This window comes from Oncorhynchus tshawytscha, linkage group LG01 (genome assembly GCF_018296145.1).
Source record: "Oncorhynchus tshawytscha isolate Ot180627B linkage group LG01, Otsh_v2.0, whole genome shotgun sequence".
Classification (NCBI taxonomy): domain Eukaryota; kingdom Metazoa; phylum Chordata; class Actinopteri; order Salmoniformes; family Salmonidae; genus Oncorhynchus; species Oncorhynchus tshawytscha.
The window spans coordinates 58,434,240-58,460,889 of NC_056429.1; the positions used below are offsets into that span (position 1 = coordinate 58,434,240).

General features: G+C 46.3%; 1 protein-coding gene across 4 annotated transcripts in view; it reads left to right on the forward strand.

The window, feature by feature from the left end:
* LOC112260775 (latent-transforming growth factor beta-binding protein 1) overlaps positions 1–26,650 on the forward strand; it is a 130,012-nt gene that overhangs the window by 20,555 nt on the left and 82,807 nt on the right. For all 4 annotated transcript variants that reach the window (XM_042323618.1, XM_042323622.1, XM_042323619.1 and 1 more), the window contains exon 4: positions 9,925–10,058. In XM_042323618.1, coding sequence (XP_042179552.1) covers positions 9,925–10,058 — 134 coding nt within the window. The remainder of the gene's footprint in view (positions 1–9,924; positions 10,059–26,650) is intronic.

A 26,650-nucleotide genomic window follows, 5' to 3' on the forward strand; every position in this document is an offset into this window, starting at 1 on the left:
GGTATGCATTCATAGTTGCATGTGAAATTGCCTTTTAATAGGCAGCCATTGGGTTGAGGTCGTAGAATGCTCTCTCCTCCCTAACCATGACTTCCTACTGTAAGAGGAAAGAGACTGCCCATGTAACAGATTGTCCCCTCTCAGGTTTCCCAGCGCATGATTGTTGGAAGCCTGGTAATCTCACCTGGTGCTCCTTAAACAATAATTATTCTTGGAAAGGCCAGGACTATCTAGCCTTTGAAATGTATCAGTCATCTCTTGTAAAGATGAAGAAAGCCTCTCTCATTTAATTTCCCCTCAATTTAAATGCAGATTATCTGCTTGTACCCTGCCAGGTTTCTGGTGTAAAAGAGTGGAATTTGCGTTAATGTGGTCAAGACTGACGTAAGAGATTATTAGGGGATTTTATATTCAATGTGAATCTAGACAGAAATGCTTTCATTTTTATTTGCATTCCCCTATTGTAGGGAATTTTAAAGGAGTCATTCCTCCCTCAGAAATCCTCTTTACCTGATATAAAGTATTTTTTTCAGGGTATTTTCCCAGTTTGTGTGGAGCCATTTACAATGTAAAATCTACAGTGGGGCAAAAAAGTATTTAGTCAGCCACCAATTGTGCAAGTTCTCCCACTGAAAAAGATGAGAGAGGCCTGTAATTTTCATCATAGGTACACTTCAACTATGACAGACAAAATGAGAAAAAATTATCCAGAAAATCACATTGTAGGATTTTTTATTTATTTATTTGCAAATTATGGTAGAAAATAAGTATTTGGTCAGTAACAAAAGTTTATCTCAATATTTTGTTATATACCCTTTGTTGGCAATGACAAGAGGTCAAAACATTTCTGTAAGTCTTCACAAGGTTTTCACACACTGTTGCTGGTATTTTGGCCCATTCCTCCATGCAGATCTTCTCTAGAGCAGTGATGTTTTGGGGCTGTTGCTGGGCAACACGGACTTTCAACTCCCTCCAAAGACTTTCTATGGGGTTGAGATCTGGAGACTGGCTAGGCCACTCCAGGACTTTGAAATGCTTCTTACGAAGCCACTCCTTCGTTGCCCGGGCGGTGTGTTTGGGATCATTGTCATGCTGAAAGACCCAGCCACGTTTCATCTTCAATGCCCTTGCTGATGGAAGGAGGTTTTCACTCAAAATCTCACGGTACATGGCCCCATTCATTCTTTCCTTTACACGGATCAGTCGTCCTGGTCCCTTTGCAGAAAAACAGCCCCAAAGCATGATGTTTCCACCCCCATGCTTCACAGTAGGTATGGTGTTCTTTGGATGCAACTCAGCATTCTTTGTCCTCCAAACACGACGAGTTGTGTTTTTACCAAAAAGTTCTATTTTGGTTTCATCTGACCATATGACATTCTCCCAATCTTCTTCTGGATCATCCAAATGCTCTCTAGCAAACCTCAGACGGGCCTGGACATGTACTGGCTTAAGCAGGGGGACACGTCTGGCACTGCAGGATTTGAGTCCTTGGTGGCGTAGTGTGTTACTGATGGTAGGCTTTGTTACTTTGGTCCCAGCTCTCTGCAGGTCATTCACTTTGTCCCCCCGTGTGGTTCTGGGATTTTTGCTCACCGTTCTTGTGATCATTTTGACCCCACGGGGTGAGATCTTGCGTGGAGCCCCAGATCGAGGGAGATTATCAGTGGTATGTCTTCCATTTCCTAATAATTGCTCCCACAGTTGATTTCTTCAAACCAAGCTGCTTACCTATTGCAGATTCAGTCTTCCCAGCCTGGTGCAGGTCTACAATTTTGTTTCTGGTGTCCTTTGACAGCTCTTTGGTGTTGGCCATAGTGTAGTTTGGAGTGTGACTGTTTGAGGTTGTGGACAGGTGTCTTTTATACTGATAACAAGTTCAAACAGGTGCCATTAATACAGGTAACGAGTGGAGGACAGAGGACCCTCTTAAAGAAGAAGTTACAGGTCTGTGAGAGCCAGACATCTTGCTTGTTTGTTATTGACCAAATACTTATTTTCCACCATAATTTGCAAATAAATTCATTAAAAATCCTACAATGTGATTTTCTGGATTTTTTTTCTCTCAGTTTGTCTGTCATAGTTGAAGTGTACCTATGATTAAAATTACAGGCCCCTCTCATCTTTCTAAGTGGGAGAACTTGCACAATTGGTGGCTGACTAAATACTTTTTTGCCCCACTGTATTTCAGATGACTCATTTACGCAGTGGCAGCTCCCTTTCATTTAGCACTGAATTGATGTGTTTGTAAAGAGAGAAATGATCATCAGTCATTATGTTGTGCTTTGTTAACACCAGAGAATCCTTTGGATTTCATTTCAGCAGTCTCCCTGGGACGTTGAGCGTTTCTATCCCTTGGACTTTCAGCGTTTTCTTTCTCTGGGACTTTCAACGTTTCTATCCCTGGGACTAAGCAGAGATAAGCTGCTTATCTTGAATAAAGTCATACTGCATGATCAGAATTCGGAGCACATGCCCCATGTGACTGCAGGCAAGCTCTGGCATTTACACACTCAGTAGATGGGCCCACTGTATATAATTGACCTATTTGGAAAGATAAAGGATGTGAAATATGCCTCTAACCAGCCCTTGGGCAATCATATCCCACCCCTCCATTTGGAGTTTAAATATTAGACGATGGAATTGCCAGGCTTTTCCCGAAGCTAGCAGCTGGCCAAACAGAGGAGTATAGATAGATCTATTCAGATTGACATTTATTTTTACGCCCATGCTCGCCAGAAGAACCGGCTGAAATAGATTTACTGCCGATTTTCACCACACTTCAATGCTAAGTGACACAAGGCCCATGCTGGCTAGAGGTCACAATGCATGCAACCGCAAAAAGTCTCACCAAAGAAGAAAATAATTGAGTGTAGAAAATCTATTTGGATAGCCATCTATGCAGTCTTTATTGCGCCCATTTTTTTTTATTTGACTGCTACGATGAATAATTCCCCCAGGGTTTCTGGGCTGCTGAGCGATGCTGCAGTCCCTTTATTGTGGTTTTTAATGAGGCATTAAATTCAGACCTCACAGTGAGCAATTTCACTGTAGCTCCCTTTTTTACCTGCTATCACTCGGCCCAGAGGGACGTGGACACTCCAGCAGCAGCCCTCTGACGCACTCTTTGGCTGCATCAAAGACACCTCCCCTCTAAAATGACTTGTCGTCATCTAGTAGAGGTGGACCATCATTGTTGAACTGTCCTCATCGATTTGAGAGTTTACAGTTCATCTGTCTTGATTGACCGTGAGTGGCTATCACTCTGTTTGCCACCACATGTCACTGTTGACATTGTGGTGTCCTTATCTTACTCTCTTGTGTGTCATTACACAAACTGAAGCTCAATAGCAACTCAAAAGGCTGCAGATGCCACTACGGTGGGGGACAGACAGGGATAGACCGGAAGACTCCCTGACTCGGGGTGCTTCAGCTTCAGCTTAGGGAATATGTTGCCCTCTGTTCTATCAATGCCAGTTCTGACCTAATTAATCATCCTTACATCTTTAATGGCTCTCTAGTCCTCTGTAGGTGCAGTCTTACTGCAAGGGAAGAGTTTAGGAGGCCAATGTTATTTGATAGTGCTTGTTTAGAATTGCAGAGTATATACTGAAATGTAAAAAGACTCCCACAAGTACGCTGTGTTTTTACAAACTGACCATCCCTGGATATCTAAGTTGGCAGTGATTTATTGTCAAATATACTCATATACATATTATTTCCAAAATAAAACTACGCAAAAAGATGGTCCCCTGTGTATTTGCATCCTTAAAGCCCCAGACACAATAATGTTTCTGCATGTTGTCTTCATTGATCATTTTGGTGAGGGGAGATGTCTTGAAGCAGTCCTGCACAGGTGCTGAACTCTTTAGGTTCTCTAGCTTGTTGGTTTTGTCTAGAAATACAACCCAGTCTCCTTTTTTAAGCCGTAGCTGTAGAAATGTATGAGAAGTGAGCCTCCATTTGGGTGGGTTGCCTTGTCTGTCTCCAGACTCCTGTCAGAAGTCCTCAGAAAAAACCCTGGTGGTGTTGTGGTAGGCAGTGTAGACGGAGGGGGAGACACAGGTATCCCCTCACCAATCACAGCTGAGAGAGAGAGGCCGAGACCAGCAGTCCCCTCAATCAGGGGATAACATGACAAATCTCTGCTTTGATGGATGTCGTCTGTGAGAAGCTCGCAAACCTGCCAACTGGCCTCAGAACTCGTTCCACACCAGCATTCCTCAAGTCTTCATGTGCAGGAAAACCACATCTATAGGAGTAAAAAAAAATGGCAAGCACCCATCAGTCCCACTCCCTATAGGGAAATCATTTGTCCTGCAAATTGTTTGAAACACACCCCAGTGTTTTGATGATGCCAAGAATCCCCTCCGTGCTCCTTGGGGTTGGTGAAGTTAGTGAGTTCAGGGGGAACTTTACAAGAACAGTAGCCCATCGTAACCTTCTGTACAGTAAGTCGGCATTTTATTCATGGGTCTGGTAAAAAGACAACCTTGATTGTAAAAATGTTTCCACATTTCTAGTATGTTCTGTATGTTTTCACAGTTGTTTTTCTTCTACTTGAGCCCAACTGAAGCTAGGCCAGCCAGTCTAAGTGAGTTGTGGTCTTGTATATTAGGAATGATACAACAGAACCTTTACACCTGTGGTAGAGGAGAAAGGAGAGTTGGTGGGTGATATGCTGAAGGCCTATACGGCCCATTCAATTGCCATGTCCCTTAACAGTAAACCTGATAAGCAGCTGTGAACTGATAGTACCACCTAATCTCAAAAGATTTTCAATGTTTTTTTTGCGTTACTGTGCCTCTTTTTAAAGTAGAGCAGTTTATTCGACCTCAACGTTTTATTTATCAAAATATATTTTGATAAGTAGCTTGTGTCGAGATCGACTAAGGCGACCTTGTACAGCACACAATCTTTTTCAAACAACTTCAAATGAATTGATGTAATCCTCCTCTGTGTTTCTCAGTGTTTCTCAGTGGAGCTAATTGATATGTTGGAGATGGTTAGGGTAAGAGCTGAACTTTTTGCTAAAGTCAATGGGCCAAATAGGAGCATGTGGAAGAGCTTAACACATATCTCCCAGTATTTACTGCAAGTGTTCCCGTCACATAAAAAAATCGGGGGAAAGAAAGCCGCTAGGTTTTATTGCTGGGGAAATAAGCGTAAAGGTTTCTTTGTATTTGTTGACGGTAACCCTGGGAAGAGTCTTTCTGGGCCCTGGGTGGCACAGAATCTGGTTGGTTGGTGACCCGTAAAATATCTCTCACAGACAACTTAGATTAGGCAAGCTCATGATTTCAGGATGGCAAGTTAGGCCAAAGTGCACATTTACCCCATAGTCTGTCCTCTCACTCCCTCTGAACTCCAATGAAACCAAACTATGTCAACAAGACACGAGAAGATAAAATACAGGTTGTCCATTCTGCATGGAGATAAATAAACTCTCCAATGTCTTTCCTGTTGTCTGAGGGTTGGTTTTGCCATGTTCCCTCCAATAAAAGGGGAGAATTACTGACACTTTTTAAGTCTGCTTTCCAAGCAGGGCTGTGATGTAACCGGGGGGCTGGAATATGTTTCTCCTTTGTTCAAACACATTGCATCAGGCAGGCGTTAGAGCATGGCAGACACTGCAGATTAGATCACCGCAGGGCATTTGGAAAGAGAGACAGCAGAGAAAGACAACTGAGGACTATTGTGAAATACACCCTCTAGTCCCTCTCTCTCTCTTTCAATTCCATTCTCACCCTCTCGCTCTTTTTATTGTATTTGAATATTTCTGGCAGTGAGCCTCTCCCTCTTTCTCCCCTACCATAAACTCCTTTTCCTCTACCCTCTTTCTGTCCTCTCTTGAGATTCTTCTGAGTCTGCATCTCTTGTAAACTCTTCCTAATTTCTTCATTTTGGTATAAAATGCATGTTGGGCCACGATCAACAACACATCCCACAACAATGCTTCCATTTTACAGTTGCCAATGGGAGAAGACGGGTTCATCCACTTAGTTTTGCTCCTACATAAAACCAACCTTATCCTAGCTAATCCACATAGATACAGTCGCAAGCATACCGAATAGTCTATATATATAGGCCGATAATTATTTTATAACGGGAGGAATGTACTGTATGAGCTGTAGGTGTTTGGTTTCTGCCCCCAGGGGGCCATAAAGGAATGTCAGATACTGGAATTACAGCCAATAAAACTGCATCACAGAAACCCATAAACAGTTAATAACAGAAAATGACAAATAAATATATAACCAGCCATGCATACTGTAGCCTGTGGGCCATGCTTGCATTTGACAGTGAGAGGCTTTGGTTTACAACTCACGGTCTTGTAGCAAAGAAACCCGAGTATTGGTTTGTTGTGACAGTCTAACTCACCATGACTGTATTGGTACATGAAAGACTGCAGAAGTTAAACAACACTCACCCAATGGGGGGGTGAATGTGGGGATGAAAGCAGGCACATGAGAAGCCGTACTGCTGTTGTTCAGCCCCTGATGCCCCCCAACACCCTGCGACCACCCTCCACCCCATAGGATCAAACAAAATATGAAACTCAGCCAGATTCCTTGAAGTCCCATTGTTTGATAGTCTCTGAGTGTGCATTAGGGAGAGGGAGGAGTGAAAGGGTCCCATTGTTTGATAGTTTCTGAGTGTGCATTAGGGAGAGGGAGGAGTGAAAGGTCCCATTGTTTGATAGTCTGTGAGTGTGCATTAGAGAGAGGGAGGAGTGAAAGGGTCCCCTTGTTTGATAGTCTGTGAGTGTGCATTAGGGAGAGGGAGGAGTGAAAGGGTCCCATTGTTTGATAGTCTGTGAGTGTGCATTAGGGAGAGGGACGAGTGAAAGGGGAGGAGGTGAAAGGGAGGAGTTTACTCACAGTGATTGACACTGGCATTTGTCAACACAATATCCTCTTTTTCTTTTCTTCCTTACACAATCTCTGTTGTCTGTTGTGAACGTGATGAGGGGCTACATGACACACATGGTGGTTGTGGTGGCAGGCAGAGCCAGGTCTAATTAGCACAGAGAGAGTGAGTAGAGGCCCTGTTGAGATGGACTCACATAAGATGAGATGATCACAAAAGGGGTCAACAGTCAAGGTCAAGCTCACAGCCACGGGTGGCCTTGAGTGACAACTTTATTGTATGTGTGCGCGTGTGTGACTGGGTGTGGAGGACGAGTCTGTCACAAGTGTGTTTATTTTATGTTAGATGTATGTACAGTACTTATTGCAGTAGCTTGAGGGAGGCTTCTAGCTAGCTGTTCAAATGACATTTTAATTACATACATTTCTTTATGGAAATGGGGACTTGGCTATGCCTCTGCTAATGATAAGCTATTTCTCGGCCAGTACATTGTTGTCTCCCTGTAGGCATATGAAGATTGTTCAGTGCTCTGATAAGTCTGAACGTCTCCGATGTTTTGTCTCTTTATCCTCCCCCTTTATAAACCATTTAGAAATGGCTCTCAACACCACCCGTATTGTTGTGCTCTTTTCTCTCCTGTCAAATATACATTTATTTTTGTCCTTTGTCCTCTGTCCTCTGTTACCATGACCCAGACCTGTCTGAGGGGTTTTAGTTTGGCAGCGGACAATTTTATACGGTTATGCTGTGAAGAAAAAACCTCTACTACTGCTGTCTCCCTCAGCAGCCCTGCCCCAGATTACCAGATTTCTCTTCCTCCCGTGTAAACAAGTCACATTTCATTTGGACTGAGGGACATTTAGCAGAGTGGTTAGGAGTAGAGAGGCTTTGCAGGGCTGCTTTTGGAGGATTTTGTTCTACTTCAACTCTTACGTTCTCCTCACCCTCCTCTCCTTGCCCACTCACCCCCAATTCTGCTCTCCACACCCCCTTGCCAACCACACCCTGTTGTCCTTTCACTCTGTCTGTCATGTTTGATTGGGCCTTGTCAGGGGGACTACAGGGTGGTCTGGTTGTTTTGGACCAGCTCCGACCCCCTCCTCTCTCCCCTCCCTCTTCCAGTGTTGAGGATGTGTCTGGGTTTCCTCACCCGTCTCACTGGGAGAGATTAGGTTAGGTTCATTCTCTGGGTTTCTGGCCGGTGCTCTTGTCTCATGTCCCTCTCTCTTAGTGGAAGGACATGAGACGACTGACGCCATGATTTAAGTCCCGTAGACCCCCCACCCCCCCCATAATCTTTGCCTTGGGAGCAACAAAAGAAACGGCCCTTTTTCAGGACCCTGTCTTTCACAGATAATTAGTAAAAATCCAAATACCTTCACAAATAACTTTCCATGCATGTTCAATGAACAATAAACAATTCATGAACATGCCCCTGTGGAACGGTCTATAAGACACTAACAGCTTACAGACGGTAGGCAATTAAGGTCACAGTTATGAAAACTTAGAACACTAAAGAGGCCCTTCTACTGACTCTGAAATACACCAAAAGAAAGATGCCCAGGGTCCCTGCTCATCTGCGTGAATGTGCCTTAGGCATGCTGCAAGGAGGCATGAGGACTGCAGATGTGGCCAGGGCAATAAATTGCAATGTCCATACTGTGAGATGCCTAAGACTGCACTACAGGGAAACAGGACGGACAGCTGATCATCCTCGCAGTGGCAGAACACGTGTAACAACACCTGCGCAGGATCGGTACATCCGAACATCACACCTGCAGGACAAGTACAGGATGGCAACAACAACTGCCCGGGTTACACCAGGAACACACAATCCCTCCATCAGTGCTCAAACTGTCCACAATACGCTGAGAGAGGCTGGACTGAGGGCTTGTAGGCCTGTTGTAAGGCAGGTCCTCACCGGAAGTAGCCCAGTGGTTAGAGAGTTGGACTAGTAACTGAAAGGTTGCAAGATTGAATCCCCGAGCTGACAAGGTAAAAAATCTGTCGTTCTGCTCCTGAACAAGGCAGTTAACCCACTGTTCCTAGGCCGTCATTGAAAATAAGAATTTGTTCTTTCTTAACTGACTTGCCTGGTTAAATAAAGGTTAAAAAATAAACATCACCGGCAACAACGGCACCTATGGGCACAAACCCACCGTCGCTGGACCAGACAGGACTGGCAAAAAGTGCACTTCACTGATGAGTCGCGGTTTTGTCTCGCCAGGGGTGATGGTCGGATTTGCGTTTATCGTTGAAAGAATGAGCGTTACACCGAGGCCAGTGCTCTAGTTCGGGATCGATTTGGAGGTGGAGGGTCCGTCATGGTCTGGGGCGGTGTGTCACAGCATCAACGGACTGAGCTTGTTGTCATTGCAGGCAATCTCAACTTTGTACATTACAGGGAAGACATCCTCCTCCCTCATTTGGTACCCTTCCTGCAAGCTCATCCTGACATGACCCTCCAGCATGACAATGCCACCAGCCGTTCTGTGCGTGATTTCCTGCAAGACAGGAATGTCAGTGTTCTGCCATGGCCAGGGAAGAGCCCTGGTCGCAATCCCATTTAGCACGCCTGGGACCTGTTGGATCGGAAGGTAAGGGCTAGGGCCATTCCCCCCCAGAAATGTCCCGGAACTTGCAGGTTCCTTGGTGGAAGACTGGGGTAACATCTCACAGCAAGAACTGGCAAATCTGGTGCAGTCCATGAGGAGGAGATGCACTGCAGTACTTAATGCAGCTAGTGGCCACACCAGATACTGCCTGTTACTTTTGATTTTGACCCCCCCCTTTGTTCAGGGACACGTTTCTGTTAGTCATATGTCTGTGGAACTTGTTCAGTTTGTCACAGTTGTTGAATCTTGTTATGTTCATACAAATATTTACACATGTTAATTTTGCTGAAAATAAACACAGTTGACAGTGAGAGGACGTTTCTTTTTGTGCTGAGTTTAATTGTTCATGTATTATTTCAAGGATGTGAATACAGTGGATTATGTGCATAGATTAAATTGTTCTTTACAGTGTTTGACAGATTTTTTTTCTTCTCCCTTACAGAATCCAGCCTGGTAGCCAGCAGTTTGTCCGGAAGCCCAAGTACTACCACACACAAACCACACACACACAGACACATGTCCAGCATCAGCCTGACAGACCCATTCCCCTGACAGTGGGACACAACCCCATCCACGGTGAGTAGCCCACCTCGTTTACCCTATCCTGTTCCTGTATTAACTTAACCTAAGCTCCATAAGAACTGGAAAAGAGCGCCACCATGTGGTGGTTTCCGAAAGAGGTGCTGGTTTAGATTATAGGTACAACTGTCCCGGGGGTCCTGTTCAGAGGATAGAAATACAATCCACACTTTATTACCACACATCAAACAGGAAGAGGAATAGAATCAGTGAAAGTGATAGTGGTTTTCTGTAGGACAGAAGGAACAGGGAATATATATATATTACAACAGCGTGGCAGCAGTGTTGGATACACAGTAGTAATAGCAGTGATACAATATATACAAATCGGCAATGGCATAACAATGGGATAGCACATGATAGTAATGGCTATAGTAGTGTTAGCGGTGCTCGCATGGTAATATTATTGTCTGGTAATAAATATACAGTAATACACAGGGGCTAGTAAGCTAACATGCTACAGAGCAGTAATGCAGGCGAACAGGCTACAAAAGACAAATGGTATCATGCTGTAGTATGGGCTAGAATAGCATAGGCAGTATAAAATGGGATGCAATTAGTGACTAGCATAGTATACAATATGTACAGTCGTGGCTAAAAGTTTTGAGAATGTCCCAAATATCAATTTTCACAAAGTCTGCTGCCTCAGTTTGTATGATGGCAATTTGCATATACTCCAGAATGTTATAAAGAGTGATCAGATGAATTGCAATTAATTGCAAAGTCCCTCTTTGTGAACTGAAATGAACTGAATTCCCCAAAAACATTTCCACTGCATTTCAGCCCTGCTACAAAAGGACCAGCTGACATCATGTCAGTGATTCTCTCGTTAACACAGGTGTGAGTGTTGATGAGGACAAGGCTGGAGATCACTCCGTCATGCTGATTGAGTTCGAATAACAGACTGGAAGCTTCCAAAGGAGGGTGGTGCTTGGAATCATTGTTCTTCCTCTGTCAAGCATGGTTACCTGCAAGGAAACACGTGCTGTCATCATTGCTTTGCGCAAAAAGGGCTTCACAGGCAAGGATATTGTTGCCAGTAAGATTGCACCTAAATCAACTATTTATCGGATCATCAAGAACTTCAAGCAGAGAGGTTCAAGTGTTGTGAAGAAGGCTTCAGGGCGCCCACGAAAGTCCAGCAAGCTCCAGGACCGTCTCCTAAAGTTGATTCAGCTGTGGGATCGGGGCACCAACAGAACAGCGCTTGCTCAGGAATGGCAGCAGGCAGGTGTGAGTGCGTCTGCATGCACAGTGAGGCGAAGACTTTTGGAGGATGGCCTGGTGTCAAGAAGGGCAGCAAAGAAGCCATGTCTCTCAAGGAAAAACATCAGGGATAGACTGATATTCTGCAAAAGGTACAGGGATTGGACTGCTGAGGACTGGTGTAAAGTTATTTTCTCTGATGAATCCCCTTTCCGATTGTTTGGGGGATCCAGAAAAAAGCTTGTCCGGAGAAGACAAAGTGAGCCCTACCATCAGTCCTGTGTCATGCCAACAGTAAAGCATTCTGAGACCATCCATGTGTGGGGTTGCTTCTCAGCCAAGGGAGTGGGATCACTCACAATTTTGCCTAACAACACAGCCATGAATAAAGAATGGTACCAACACATCCACCGAGAGCAACTTCTCCCAACCATCCAGGAACAGTTTGGTGATGAACAATGCCTTTTCCAGCATGATGGAGCACCTTGCCATAAGGCAAAAGTGATGACTAAGTGGCTCGGGGAACAAAACATTAATATTTGGGGTCCATGGCCAGGAGACTCCCGAGACCTTAATCCCATTGAGAACTTGTGGTCAATCCTCAAGAGGCGGGTGGACAAACCAAAACCCACGAATTCTGACAAACTCCAAGCATTGATTATGCAAGAATGGCCTGCCGTCAGTCAGGATGTGGCCCAGAAGTAAATTGACAGCATGCCAGGGCGGATTGCAGAGGTCTTGAAAAAGAAGAGTCAACACTGCAAATATTGACTCTTTGCATCAACTTCATGTAATTGTAATTGTAATTGTCAATAAAATGCTTGTATTTATAAAGCAGTATTCCATAGTAACATCTGACAAAAATATTCTAGACACTGAAGCAGCAAACTTAGTGGAAACTAATATTTGTGTCATTCTCAAAACATTTGGCCACAACTGTACAGTGGGAGCTAGCAGGGCTATAAGTAATAGCACACAGTAGTACAGTTGAAGTCGGAAGTTTACATATACTTGGAGTCATTAAAACTCGTTTTTCAACCACTCCACACATTTCTTGTTAACAAGCTATGGTTTTGGTAAGTCGGTTAGGACATCTACTTTGTGCATGACACAAGGAATCCAACAATTGTTTACAGACAGATTATTTCACGTATGGCTTAAGGACAACAAAGTCAAGGTATTGGAGTGGCCATCACAAAGCCCTGACCCCAATCCTATAGAAAATTTGTGGGCATAGCTGAAAAAGATTGTTCGAGCAAGGAGGCCTACAAACCTGATTCAGTTACACCAGCTCTGTCAGGAGGAATGGGCCAAAATTCACCCAACTTATTGTGAGAAGCTTGTGGAAGGCTACCCAAAATGTTTGTCCCAAGTTAAACAATTTAAAGGCAATGCTACCAAATACTAATTGAGTGTATGTAAACTTCTGACCCACTGGGAATGTGATGGAAGAAATAAAAGCTGAAATAAATAATTCTCTCTACTATTATTCTGACATTTTACATTCTTAAAATAAAGTGGTGATACTAACTGACCTAAAACAGGGAATTTCTACTTGGATTAAATGTCAGGAATTGTGAAAAACCTATTTGGATAAGGTGTATGTAAACTTTCGACTTCAACTGTATATAGGGCAGCAGCCTCTAAGGTGCAGGGTTTAGTAGCCGGGTGGTAGCCGGCTTGTGATGGCTATTTAACAGTCTGATGGCTTTGAGATAGAAGCTTATTTTCAGTCTCTATGGTTCCAGATTTTTTTTTTAACCCCCTTTTTTCACCCCAATTTCGTAGTTTCCAATTGTTTTTAGTAGTTACTATCTTGTCTCATCTCTTCAACTCCTGTACGGGCTTGGGAGAGACAAAGGTCGAGAGTCATGCGTCCTCCGAAACACAACCCAACCAAGACGCACTGCTTCTTAACACAGCATCCAACCCGGAAGCCAGCTGCACCAATGTGTCGGAGGAAACACCGTGCCCCTGGTCAGCGTGCACTGTGCCCAGCCTGCCACAGGAGTCGCTAGTGCGCGTTGAGACAAGGATATCCCTACCGGCCAAACCCTCCCTAACCTGGACGACGCTAGGCCAATTGTGTGTCGCCCCATGGACCTCCCGGTCGCGGCCGACTGCGACAGAGCCTGGGCTCGAACCCAGAGTCGAACCCAGAGTCTCTAAGGCACTGCGATGCAGCTTTGGCCGGTGTAGGCCATCATTGTAAATAATAATTTGTTCTTAATTGACTTGTCTAGTTAAATAAAGGTTTTTAAAAAATGATGGAAAAAAATGAAAATAGTGGGGTGAACAGGCAGTTGCTCGGGTGGTTGATGTCCTGGATTATCTTTTTGGCCTTACTGTGACAACGGGTGCTGTAGTTGTCCTGGAGGGCAGGCAATCTGCACCACCCTCTGGAGAGCCCTGCGGTTGCGGGCAGTGCAGTAACTGTACTAGGCGGTAATACAGCCCGACAGGATGCTCTCAATTGTGCATCTGTAAAGGTTTCTGAGGGTCTTAGGGGACAAGCCAAATTTCTTCAGCCTCCTGAGGTTGAAGAGGCTCTGCTGCGCCTTCTTCACCACAATTTTTTTGTGGGTGGACCATTTCAGATTGTCAGTGATGTGTACGCCAAGGAACTTGAAGCTTTCCATCTTCTCCACTGCGGTTCCATCGATGTGGATAGGTGCGTGCTCACTCTGCTGTTTCCTGAAGTCCACGATCAGCTCCTTCATTTTGTTGACGTTTAGAGTTTTTTCCCAGGCCCCAATCTGCCAGGCCCCTCACCTCCTCCCTGTTTGCTGTCTCGTCATTGTTGGTAGTCAGACCTACTACTGTTGTGTCGTCTGCAAACTTGATGATTGAGTTGGAGGCGTGCGTGTCCACGCAGTCATGGGTGAATAGGGAGTACAGGAGGGGGCTGAGCACGCAGGAGGGGGCCCCTGTGTTGAGGATCAGTGAAGTTTAGGTGTTGTTTCCTACCTTCACTACCTGGGGGCAGCCCGTCAGGAAGTCCAGGACCCAGTTGCACTGGGCAGGGTTCAGACCCAGGGCCCCAAGCTTAATGATGAGCTTAGAGGGTACTATGGTGTTGAAGGCTTGCTATAGGGAATGAACATTATTTTTTTATATTTTTTATTTTACCCTCTTCAAGAGCCGTGCGTCCTCTGAAACACAACCCAACCAAGACACACTGCTTCTTGACACAATGCCCACTTAACCCGTAAGCCAGCCACACCAATGTGTCACTATTGGGGCGGTAAGCAAATTGAAGTGGGTCTAGGGTGTCAGGTAAGGTAGAGGTGACATGATCCTTAACTAGCCTCTCAAAGCACTTCATGATGACAGAAGTGAGTGTCACGGGGCGATAGTCATTTAATTCAGTTACCTTTGATGGACATCTTGAAGCAAGTGGGGACAGCAGACTGGGATAGAGAGAGATTGAATATGTCCGTAAACACTCCAGCGAGCTGGTCTGCACATGCTCTGAGGACGCGGCTAGGGATGTCGTCTGGGCCGGGAGCCTCGCGAGGGTTAACACGCTTAAATGTCTTACTCACTTCGGCCATGGTGAACGAGAGCCCAGAGTCCTTGGGAGCGGGCCTCGTCGGTGACACTGTGTTGTCTTTAAAGCGGGCGAAGAATGTGTTCAGCTTGCCTGGGAGCAAGACGTCGGTGTCCGCGACCTGGCTGGTTTTCCCTTTGTAATCAGTGATTGTCTGTAAACCCTGCCACATACGTCTTGTGTCTGAGCCGTTGAATTACAACTCCATTTTGTCTCTGTACTGACGTTTTGCCTCTTTGATTGCCTTATGTAGGTAATAACTACACAGTTTTATTCAACCATATTCCCAGTCACATTGCCATGGTTAAATGTGGTGGTTCGCGCTTTCAGTTATGCACGAATGCTGCCATCTATCCACGGTTTCTGGTTTGGGTAGGTTTTAATAGTCACAGTGGGAATAACATCCCCTATACACTTCCTGATGAACTCAGTCACCATGTCTGTTTAAGCGTCAGTGTTATTCTCAGAGGCTACCCGGAACCTATCCTAGTCCGCGTGATCAAAACAATCTTGAAGCATGGATTCCAATTGGTCAGACCAGCATTGAATAGACCCTAGCACGGGTACTTCCTATTTTAGTTTATGCATATAGGAAGAGAGGACCAAAATGGAATCTGGATCTGATTTGCCGAAGGGAGGGCGGTGGAGGGCCTTGTAGGCATCTCGAAAGGTGACATGGGAGACAATCCTGACATATACACAAGGATGTTAGCATATACTAACAAAGCAATAGCAACCTAGAACAGATCAAACATACAGATGAATCATAACAAAGCTCTCTTTCATGTTCAGTGATGCACCTCAGGAGCCTGAAGAAATTTGACTAGGCCCCTAAAACCCTCACAAACTCTACAGATACACCATTGAGAGCATCCTGTCGGGGCTCTATCACCGCCTGGTACGGCAATTGCACTGTCTGAAACCACAGGGCTCTCCAGAGGGTGGTGCGGTCAGCCCAGCCTATCACCAGGGGCACACTGCCTGCCCTCTAGGACTTCAGCCAACCCAGCCACGGCCTGTTCACCCCGCTTCCATCTAGAAGGCATAGACCGTACAGGTGCATCAAAGTTGGGACTGAGAGACTGAGAAACAACATCTCCAGGCCATCAGACTGTTAAACAGTCACCACTAGCCGGCCTCCGCCCAGTACCCTGCCCTGAAACTTGGTCACTGTTCTAGCCGGCTACCACCCTGTACTCTATACAGCACCTTAGAGACTGCTGCCCTATGTTTATAGAGTCATTGAATACTGGTAACTTTAATAATGTTTACATACCGTTTCACCCACTTTATATGTATATACTGTATTTTAGTCATTCCTCATCCTATATAACTTTTTTTTTAATGTGTGTATTAAAAAAAAGCTAGATATTACTGCACTATTGAAGCTAGAGACACAAGCATTTTGCTGCACCTGCGATAACGTCTGCAAATTTGTGTACACAACCAATAAACTTGGATTTGATTGGAGGGAAGACTTGTCCCTTAAGGAATGTCCAGTTATGAGTTGTAGTGGAGGACAGTAGTATTATGTTTGTTCCTTATATAATGACAAACCCGGGGCGTAGGTTTAACTACTTTTAATGAACATATACTTCAGCTTGAAAACTCCATGTTTAGCCATGCAAGGCATTCTTCAACCACCCGCATAGCCTGCTGGGTAACGTAGCCTAAATGTTATTAACACATAACAACACATCTTCTTTCCTTTAAAAGAAAACCACTTTTCTATGTAACTACACGTCACATCACATTTGTTTACTCAACCTGCATAACATGCCATTTTCAATAACACACATTTCTTTCCCCCCAATTTTTATTTTTTTCCAACAATACTCTATTGTGGCTCTTTCTTTTCACATTAACAAAACATTCAGTCCAGGTGCCCCTTTTTTTAAATATATATTTTTAGCAATTCTCAATAAGCCTTTCAGGAGCTCTGACAGTCCTTTTTGGTCGTTCTGCTAAAGTGCTTCCTGAAACAGTTGGACAGCGTTCATTGTCAGTCAGGGTGTTCTGACTGAATTGTCCATTTCTAAAGGCATTTGACGCTTCAGCAGTATCCTCCTGATGATCTTCAGTCCCTTGAGTGAATGGCTGCAGCCTTAGATCCACTCTGTTTCGTCTCAGTTGTGATCCATGCTGCGTTTGGATCTCATAGGATCGCGGTGCAACTTCTCTCTGCACACACCCTTGCTGCATCCAGGTTCCTGTAGTGATGTCTCGGAGTCGTACATGATCTCCAGGTTTCAGTTCAGGTAAGTGTCTTGCACTTTTGTCGTGTCGTTGTTTTTGTTTGTCTTTCTGTTTTTCCTTCGCGTGTTTGACTTTGTGAGCACCTCTGGGTGTTAGCAAGTCCTCATGGATGGGTAGGTTGGTTCTGATGCAACGTCCCATCAACATCTGTGCAGGTGAAAGTCCGTTCTGCAGCGGTGAGCCGCGGTAGATCATCAGATTCTTTAGGAAATCCTTTCCATCGTGTGCCTTTTTCATCAGACCTTTGACAATTTTGTAGTAGGGTCTATTGGGTACTGGGTGATGCATTAGCGGCTCTGCTTGCTGCTTTGGCCTGTAGGTCAAACACAGTTCACATGAATCAGTGGTCTGGCTGATTTCCTGGTTCATTCTTGGCCAGTACATTACTTCTCGTGCTCGTCATTTGCATTTTTCCTCATCCTAGTGGCCCTCGTGTATTTTCTGTGGAATTTCTTTGCGTAGTGTCATGGGAATGACAATCTTGTTGCCTTTGAACACTATGTCATCCACAACGGTGAGCTCTGCTCTGCACATCCAGTAATCCTGTATTCTCCTTGGACAGTTGTTTTTCTGTTGCGGGCCATCCTATCAGTGTTGTTTCTTTCAACTCTGTCATTGTTTGGTCAGCTGCGGTCTCTCTTTTGATCTGCTCCATTCTCTCAGAGGACACAGGAAGTGATGCTACGATCATGTCGACGGAGGCCTGAATCTGTGTTTTTCTGTGTGTCGAAGCTCTCCTTCTTGTCGACTGCTCGAGAAAGAGTGTCGGTGGCGAACATGAACTTTCCCGGGGTATAGATCATCTTCACATCATACTTTTGCAGTCTGATCAACATTCTCTGGATTCTTGTGCTTTTCTCTGAGTGGAGCGGACTGTGCTGACAGTTGAGGTATGAACTTTGCAAGGTAGGTGATCATGCCCATGAAGCTTCTCACATCGTCCTTGTTCTTCGGGTGCTCTGTGTTGTTGATGGCTGATGTTTCCCTCGGGTCTAGTTTGACTCCATCCTCTGAAAGTATGTCTCCCACGAAGGTAAGTGTTTTCACACCAAACTCGCATTTGTCCTTGTTTAGTTTTAGGTTGACTTTCCGTGTCAGGTCCAGCACTTGTCTCACTCTCGCATTGTGTTCTTCTTTTGTGGACCCCCAGACTCTCCACTCCTGGAATGTGCTCGAAGATCATGTGGATTGTCTTGTGGTAGACCGCTGGCGCTGAGCGAATCCCATATGGTAGACGAAGAAATCTGTACCTGCCCTCAGGTGTGTTGAATGTGCATAGCCTTGAGCTTGTATCATCTAGCTTCATTTGCCAGAATCCTGATGAGGCATCAAGCTTACTGAACCACTTTGCTCCAGAAAACTGCGACATTATCTCTTCTCTGGTTGGCAACTTGAAATGCTCTCTCTTGATTGCTTTGTTGAGATCTCTCGGGTCTAAACATATCCTGAGATCGCCGTTCTTTTTCACCACAATGACCAGTGAGTTTTACCCAGTCTGTAGGTTCATCCATTTTTGTGATGACGTCCATCTTTTCCATGCGTCCAAGTTCATCTTTGAGTTTTTTCCTCAGTGCAAATGGAACTTTTCTGCATGCATGCACAACTGGAGTCATTTTGTCATCAGTACATATTTTGTGTTCTACTGGTAAACATCCAAGACCCTCAAACAAATCCTCGTATTCAGCCAGTAGCGATTCTTGGTCATTTTCAGTCTGTGATGTCACTACATACACTCTTTTCAACAAATTGAGCTTTTCACATGCATTGATTCCTAGAATAGGCTGTACACTCTTTTCCACAGTCAGCAGCTGTGCTCTGAACTGTTTTCCTTTGTGCTGTAAAGTTACTATGCAGCTACCTTTGACTGGTATGTTCTCCCCAGTATAACCAGTAACCTTCATTTTCACCGGGTGTATTTGCTCTTCACCTTCAGTGTTTTGTAGTCATCCAGCGATAACAGGTTTACCTGTGCTCCAGTATCAAGCTTGAATGGTATTATAGTTTAATTCACAGTCCAATCCATTCAGCATTTACTGCATTGCATATTTCCACAGAATCAACAAAGAACTATTCAATCTCCTCGACTGTGTGAATCTTTTTCTTTGTAGGAGAGCTTTGCAGCATTTTGAGAAATTATAATTTTTTCCCTCAGTTGTTACATGATTTGCCATATGCAGGGCATTTTTTTGGCTTGTGGATAAATCCACATTTTCCACATGTAGTGTTTTGATTTCTCTCTTTTGCTTGTTTATGTTTTGTAAGGCGTTGTGTGTGTGGTGCTCCTCTCTTTTTATTGTATACACTGACGTCTCATCCCTGCGCAGCTCTTTAGCTTGTGCTCTGACTCTCTCTCTTTAGCTTGTGCTCACTCTCTCTGCTGCCGCTCTTGCTGCTGTCGCTCTCGCTGCTGCCGCTCTCTCTGCTGTCGCTCTCGCTGCTGTCGCTCTCGCTGCTGTCGCTCTCTCTGCTGTCGCTCTCGCTGCTGTCGCTCTCTCTGCTGTCGCTCTCTCTGCTGCCGCTCTCTCTGCTGTCGCTCTCTCTGCTGTCGCTCTCGCTGCTGTCGCTCTCTCTGCTGCCGCTCTCGCTGCTGTCGCTCTCGCTGCTGCCGCTCTCTCTGCTGTCGCTCTCGCTGCTGTCGCTCTCTCTGCTGTCGCTCTCTCTGCTGTCGCTCTCGCTGCTGTCGCTCTCGCTGCTGTCGCTCTCGCTGCTGCCGCTCTCTCTGCTGCCGCTCTCGCTGCTGTCGCTCTCGCTGCTGCCGCTCTCTCTGCTGCCGCTCTCGCTGCTGCCGCTCTCTCTGCTGCCGCTCTCTCTGCTGCCGCTCTCTGCTGCTGCCGCTCTCGCTGCTGCCGCTCTCTCTGCTGCCGCTCTCTGCTGCCGCTCTCTGCTGTCGCTCTCTCTGCTGCCGCTCTCTGCTGCCGCTCTCTCTGCTGCCGCTCTCGCTGCTGCCGCTCTCGCTGCTGCCGCTCTCGCTGCTGCCGCTCTCTCTGCTGCCGCTCTCTCTGCTGTCGCTCTCTCTGCTGCCGCTCTCTCTGCTGCCGCTCTCGCTGCTGCCGCTCTCGCTGCTGCCGCTCTCGCTGCTGCCGCTCTCGCTGCTGTCGCTCTCGCTGCTGTCGCTCTCTCTGCTGTCGCTCTCTCTGCTGCCGCTCTCTCTGCTGTCGCTCTCTCTGCTGCCGCTCTCGCTGCTGTCGCTCTCTCTGCTGTCGCTCTCTCTGCTGTCGCTCTCGCTGCTGTCGCTCTCTCTGCTGTCGCTCTCTCTGCTGCCGCTCTCGCTGCTGCCGCTCTCTGCTGTCGCTCTCTCTGCTGTCGCTCTCTCTGCTGTCGCTCTCGCTGCTGTCGCTCTCTGCTGCCGCTCTCTGCTGCCGCTGCTGCTCGCTCTCTCTGCTGTCGCTCTCTCTGCTGTCGCTCTCGCTGCTGTCGCTCTGCCGCTGCTGTCCCTCTCGCTGCTGTTCCTGCTCTCTGCTGTCGCCTCTCTCTGCTGTCGCTCTCTCTGCTCTCTCTGCTGTCGCTCTCTCTGCTGTCGCTCTCGCTGCTGTCGCTCTCGCTGCTGTCCCTCTCTCTGCTGTCCCTCTCGCTGCTGTCACTCTCTCTGCTGTCACTCTCGCTGCTGTCACTCTCGCTGCTGTCACTCTCGCTGCTGTCCCTCTCGCTGCTGTCCCTCTCGCTGCTGTCCCTCTCGCTGCTGTCCCTCTCGCTGCTGTCCCTCTCGCTGCTGTCCCTCTCGCTGCTGTCGCTGCTCGCTGCTGTCGCTCTCTCTGCTGTCGCTCTCTCTGCTGTCGCTCTCGCTGCTGTCGCTCTGCTGTCGCTCTCGCTGCTGTCGCTCTCGCTGCTGCCGCTCTCGCTGCTGTCGCTCTCGCTGCTGTCGCTCTCGCTGCTGTCGCTCTCGCTGCTGTCGCTGTCGCTCTCTGCTGCCCGCTCTCTGCTGTCGCTGTCTCTCTGCTGTCGCTCTCGCTGCTGTCGCTGCTGTCCCTCTCGCTGCTGCGCGCTGTCTCGCTGCTGTCGCTGTCTCTCTGCTGTCGCTCTCTCTGCTGTCGCTCTCTCTGCTGTCGCTCTCGCTGCTGTTCCTCTCGCTGCTGTCCCTCTCTCTGCTGTCGCTCTCTCTGCTCTCTCTGCTGCGCTCTCTGCTGTCACTCTCTCTCGCTGCTGTCCCTCTCTCTGCTGTCCTCTCTCTGCTGTCGCTCTCTCTGCTGTCGCTCTCTCTGCTGTCGCTCTCTCTGCTGTCGCTCTCTCTGCTGTCGCTCTCGCTGCTGTTCCTCTCTCTGCTGTCGCTCTCTCTGCTGTCGCTCTCTCTGCTGTCCCTCTCGCTGCTGTCCCTCTCGCTGCTATCCCTCTCGCTGCTGTCACTCTCTCTGCTGTCACTCTCGCTGCTGTCACTCTCGCTGCTGTCACTCTCGCTGCTGTCACTCTCGCTGCTGCGGCTCGTTGTCCTCGCTCTTGCAAGCTAGCGTCTTCAACTACTCACGTCACTTGACTTGTGGTAGAATGTTCCATTTTCATCGCGGAAATTTGCAGTTACTCCTTTCTTTTCTCTGTCTCGTCATATTGACTACCAATCTGACACCATGTTATGTTTGTTCCTTATATAATGACAAACCGGGGCGTAGGTTTAACTACTTTTAATGAACATATACTTCAGCTAGAAAACTCCATGTTTAGACATGCAAGGCATTCTTCAACCACCCGCATAGCCTGCTGGGTAACATAGCCTAAATGTTATTAACACATAACAACACAAGTAGTTTACAGCGACCTTCCTAACCCTGCCCTCCTGGAAGCAACTAAAGCACAAGCAGGAATGGGTGTCTATTACCACCAGCAGGGAGAGCCAGTGATTGGCTGGCCCTGGTCAGCTGACTGTTTTCCCTAGCAAACTGGTCCCTAAACACATAGGTGTGAAGTGCCCTATGCCACTGAACAATAGGGTCAGGCTGAGAAAGGTGATGGATTCCTACCTCATCAGTAAAAGGCTACAAAGTTTGTGTCTCTCACAGGCCCAGAGAGAGGGTTAAAGAGAGAGGGTTTTTAACAGGAAGGTTAGCTACTGTACTGGACTGACAGGTGGCTTTATTGAAGTTCTAACCACAGATGTACGTAATTTAAGTCTTTGGAAGCTTTGGATGTGCACCTGAAACACCAGGTGACTTTACGATGTGCAAAATAAGCTAAGAAACAGTCATCTTTACTCATAGGGCAGCACTATATTGTCACAAACCTCTGCTCTTAAATCAGCTAGTATTCACTAAGTGATGATTTTGTGAGTCTGAGGCCTTTCCCACATTTTGCCAACCCTTGGTTCTGTGGCGGTACGCAAAGTCCTCAAACACTTTAAAGATGTTATTTCACAAATTAATTTAATTTTTTAATAAAAGTGTCGTCGGCTCAGCTTTAAAATTCCTGAGCTCTCCCAGGCACGGCTTCGCTGGCACGGGGCAGAGACTGGGGACGACTGAACCCGAGGTTTGGAAAATTCCGTGACAGGCTTTCTCTCTCTCTCTCTCTCTCTCTCTCTCTCTCTCTCTCTTTACTCTTTGAGCAGACCGCACGACACCAGCTAGTGTCAGCAGATCCAGCTGAGCCAATTACACTGGCCTGTTTGTTATTTCAGGGCTGGAGATTTATCGGGCCGACCATTAATCACTGCCAAACGGACACTGTAGTGACGCTTTAGTTAGGTCAGCCTGTCATTATTTTAGCATGGGGTTTGGACTGCACCCATTTCTCACGTTACGGGAGCCAGTGCGATTTCAGAGCTATGCAGTAGCCCGCTCTCCCCCTGTGGAATGGGTTCCTGCTGTACTCTGAGTCATATAAAAACACACATAGCCTAATTGGGGAGTTCGAGGGTAGGGGCTGGGGGATAGGGTGTTGCCAGTGGGGAGGGGGAGGGGTTGCACTGATGGTATCCCAATCACTGTGTGGAAGGTGCATTCACATTTATATGCTCTTTATTTAGTAAGATGAAATATCTGCCAATTTGAGAAAATTATCTGCCATGGTTGAATATAAAGCCAGATTGTTTATGTTAATAGGAGATTTAGTTTATGGCGAGGAAAATAACATCAAATCATCAATCAAATCACATTTTATTTGGCACATGCCAAATACAACAGGTGTAGGACTTACAGTGACATGCTTACTTACAAGCCCCCAAACCAACAATGCAGATTCAAGAAAAACAATTGTTAAGTATTTACAAAAATAAACTGAAGTAAAAAAAGAAATATATAAAAAAGAAAAAGAAAAATAACAAAATAGAAAAATAACTAATAATTAAAGAGCAACAATAAAATAACAGTAACGAGGCTATATACAAGGGGTACCGGTACAGAGTCAATGTGCGGGGGCACATGTTAGGGCCTTCCTCTGTTAGGGCCTTCCTCTGACACTGCCTGGTATAGAGGTCCTGGATGGCAGGAAGCTTGGCCGTACGCACTACCCTCTGCAGTGCCTTGCGGTCTGAAGCCGAGCAGTTGCCATACCAGGCGGTGATGCAACCAGTCAGGATGTTCTCTATGGTGCAGCTGTAGAGCTTTTTGAGGATCTGAGGACCCATGCCAAATCTTTTCAGTCTCCTGAGGGGGAATAGGCTTTGTCGTGCCCTGTTCATGACTGTCTTGGTGTGTTTGGACCCTGATAGTTCTTTGGGGATGTTGACAAGCTCTCAACCTGCTCCACTACAGCACCGTTGATGAGAATGGGGGCGTGCTCGGCCCTCCTTTTCCTGTAGTCCACAATCATCTCCTTTGTCTTGATCATGCTGAGGGAGAGGTTGTTATCCTGGTACAGCGCTGCCAGGTCTCCGACCTCCTCCCTATAGGCTGTTTCATCATTGATCAGGCTATCACTGTTGTGTCGTCTGCAAACTTAATGATGGTGTTGGAGTTGTGCTTGGCCATGCAGCCATGGGTGAACAGGGAGTACAGGAGGGGACTGAGCACCCACCCTTGAGTGGCCCCCGTGTTGAGTATCAGCGTGGCAGATGTGTTGTTACCTAACCTTACCACCTGGGGGCGGCCCGTCAGGAAGTCCAGGATCCAGTTGCAGATGGAAGTGTTTAGTCCCAGGGTCCTTAGCTTAGTGATGAGCTTTGAGGACACTATGGTGTTGAACGCTGAGCTGTAGTCAATGAATAGCATTCTCACGTAGGTGTTCCTTTTGTCCAGGTAGGAAAGGACAGTGTGAAATGCAATAGAGATTGCGTCATCTGTGGATATGTTGGGGCGGTATGCAAATTATAGTGGATCTAGGGTTTCTGGGATAATGGTGTTGATGTGAGCTACAGACGTGAGTGCTACGGGTCGGTAATCATTTAGGCAGGTTACCTTGGTGTTCTCGGGCACAGGGACTATGGTGGTCTGCTTGAAACATGTTGGTATTACAGACTCGGTCAGGGACAGGTTGAAAATGTCAATGAAGACACTTGCTAGTTGGTGAATGCTTGCTAACAGCGAATGCTTGGAGTACACGTCCTGGTAATCCGTCTGTCCCTGCGGCCTTGTGAATGTTGACCTGGTTAAAGATCTTACTCATATTGGCTACGGAGAGCGTGATCACACAGTCGTCCGGAACAGCTGGTGCTTTCATGCATGCTTCAGGGTTGCTTGCCTCGAAACGCGCATAAAGGTAATTTAGCTCGTCTGGTAGGCTGGTGTCACTGTGCAGCTCGTGGCTGTGCTTCCCTTTGTAGTCCATAATAGTTTGCAAGCCCTGATGATGTAGTGGGACTTGCAATGACACCCTGTGTAGTAGGATTCAATCTTAGTCCTGTATTGACGCTTTGCCTGTTTGATGGTTCGTCAGAGGGCATAACAGGATTTCTTATAAGCGACCTACTCCTTGAAGGTGGCAGCTCTACCCTAGCTCAGTGTGGATGTTGCCTGTAGAACAGCTGGTATGTTCTTTTTTATTTTTTTAACCTTTTTTTATCTTGGCAAGTCAGTTATGAACAAATTCTTATTTTCAATGATGCCCTGTTTAGGGGCAGAATGTCAGCTCGGGGATTCGAACTTGCAACCTTTCGGTTACTAGTCCAACGCTCAAACCACTAGGCTACTCTGCCGCCCCGTACGGTCATTGTGAGGACGACGTCATCAATGCACTTATTGATCAAGCCAGTGACTGATGTGGTGTACTCCTCAATGCCATCAGAAGAGTCCCCTAACATATTCCACTCTGTGCTAGAAAAACAGTCCTGTAGCTTAGCATCTGAGTCATCTGACCACTTCTGTATTGAGTGAGTCACTGGTACTTCCTGCTTTAATTTTCGCTTGTAAGCAGGAATCAGGAGGATAGAGTTATGATCAGATTTGCGGAATGGAGGCCAAGGGAGTGCTCTGTACGCATCTGTGTGTGTGGAGTGAAGGTGGTCTAGAGTTTTTTTCTCTCGGGTTGCACATGTAACATGCTGGTAGAAATTAGGTAAAACGTATTTAAGTTTCCCTGCATTAAAGTCCTCGGCCTCTAGGATAGCCACATCTGGATGAGCGTTTTCTTGTTTGCTTATGGCCTTATACAGCTCGTTGAGTGCGGTCTTAGTGCCAGCATCGGTTTGTGGTGGTGAATAGACACCTACAAAAAATATAGATAACACTCTTGGTAAATAGTGTGGGCTTCAGCTTATTATGAGATACTCCACCTCAGGTGAGCAAAACCTTGATACTTCCTTAATATTAGATTTCATGCACCAGCTGTTATTGAGAAATAGACACAGATCACCACCCCTCGTCTTACCGGAGGCAGCTGTTTTATATCGTCGTCGTTCAGGCACGACTCATTGAAACACAAGATATCACCGTTTTTTATGTCCAATTGGTAGGATAGCCTTGATCTACGCTCATCCAGTTTGTTATCCAATGATTGCACGTTGGCTAATAGGACTGATGGTAGAGGTGGCGGATTACCCACTCGCCGTCGGATCCTTACAAGGCACCCGACCTACGTCCCCGATATCGCCGTCTCTTCTTCATGCGAATGCAGGGATTTGGTCCTTGTCCGAAGTAAATCCTTTGCATCCGACTCGTCCAGTACGAGGTGAGTAATTGCTGTCATGATTTCCAGAAGCTCCTTTCGGTCATTTGAGACGGTAGCAGAAACATTATGTCCAAAATAAGTTACAAATAATGCGAAAAAACACACACAATAGCGCAATTGATTAGGAGCCCGTAAAACTGCAGCCATCTCCTCCGGCGCCATTGAAACATTTAAGATGGTATGTTAGTCTTTAGATGGGCTCTATATATATAAACATCTGTCACATTGTCAGCTGCCTCTAGTCAGATAAGTCTTTGCATGGTAAATACATTGTCTTACTCAACAGTCATTTCATCTAAATGGATAAAAGGAAGCAATTGTTCCTTATGGGCATAAACAGTACACACACTCACACACACACACACACACACACTCACGTCTGCTGTAACTGGAGCTTGAAGTTGGGCAGCAATGGGATTCTTCAAATTGCAGCCCCAGCGGTAATGGCATAAAGAGTTAAGCATTGCCTGCTGCTCGGCTCTGTCTAAAATGAATTATTAGCCTCATTTTCAGTGGGCAATTTCAGATACAGGAAGGGAGTGGGAGAGAA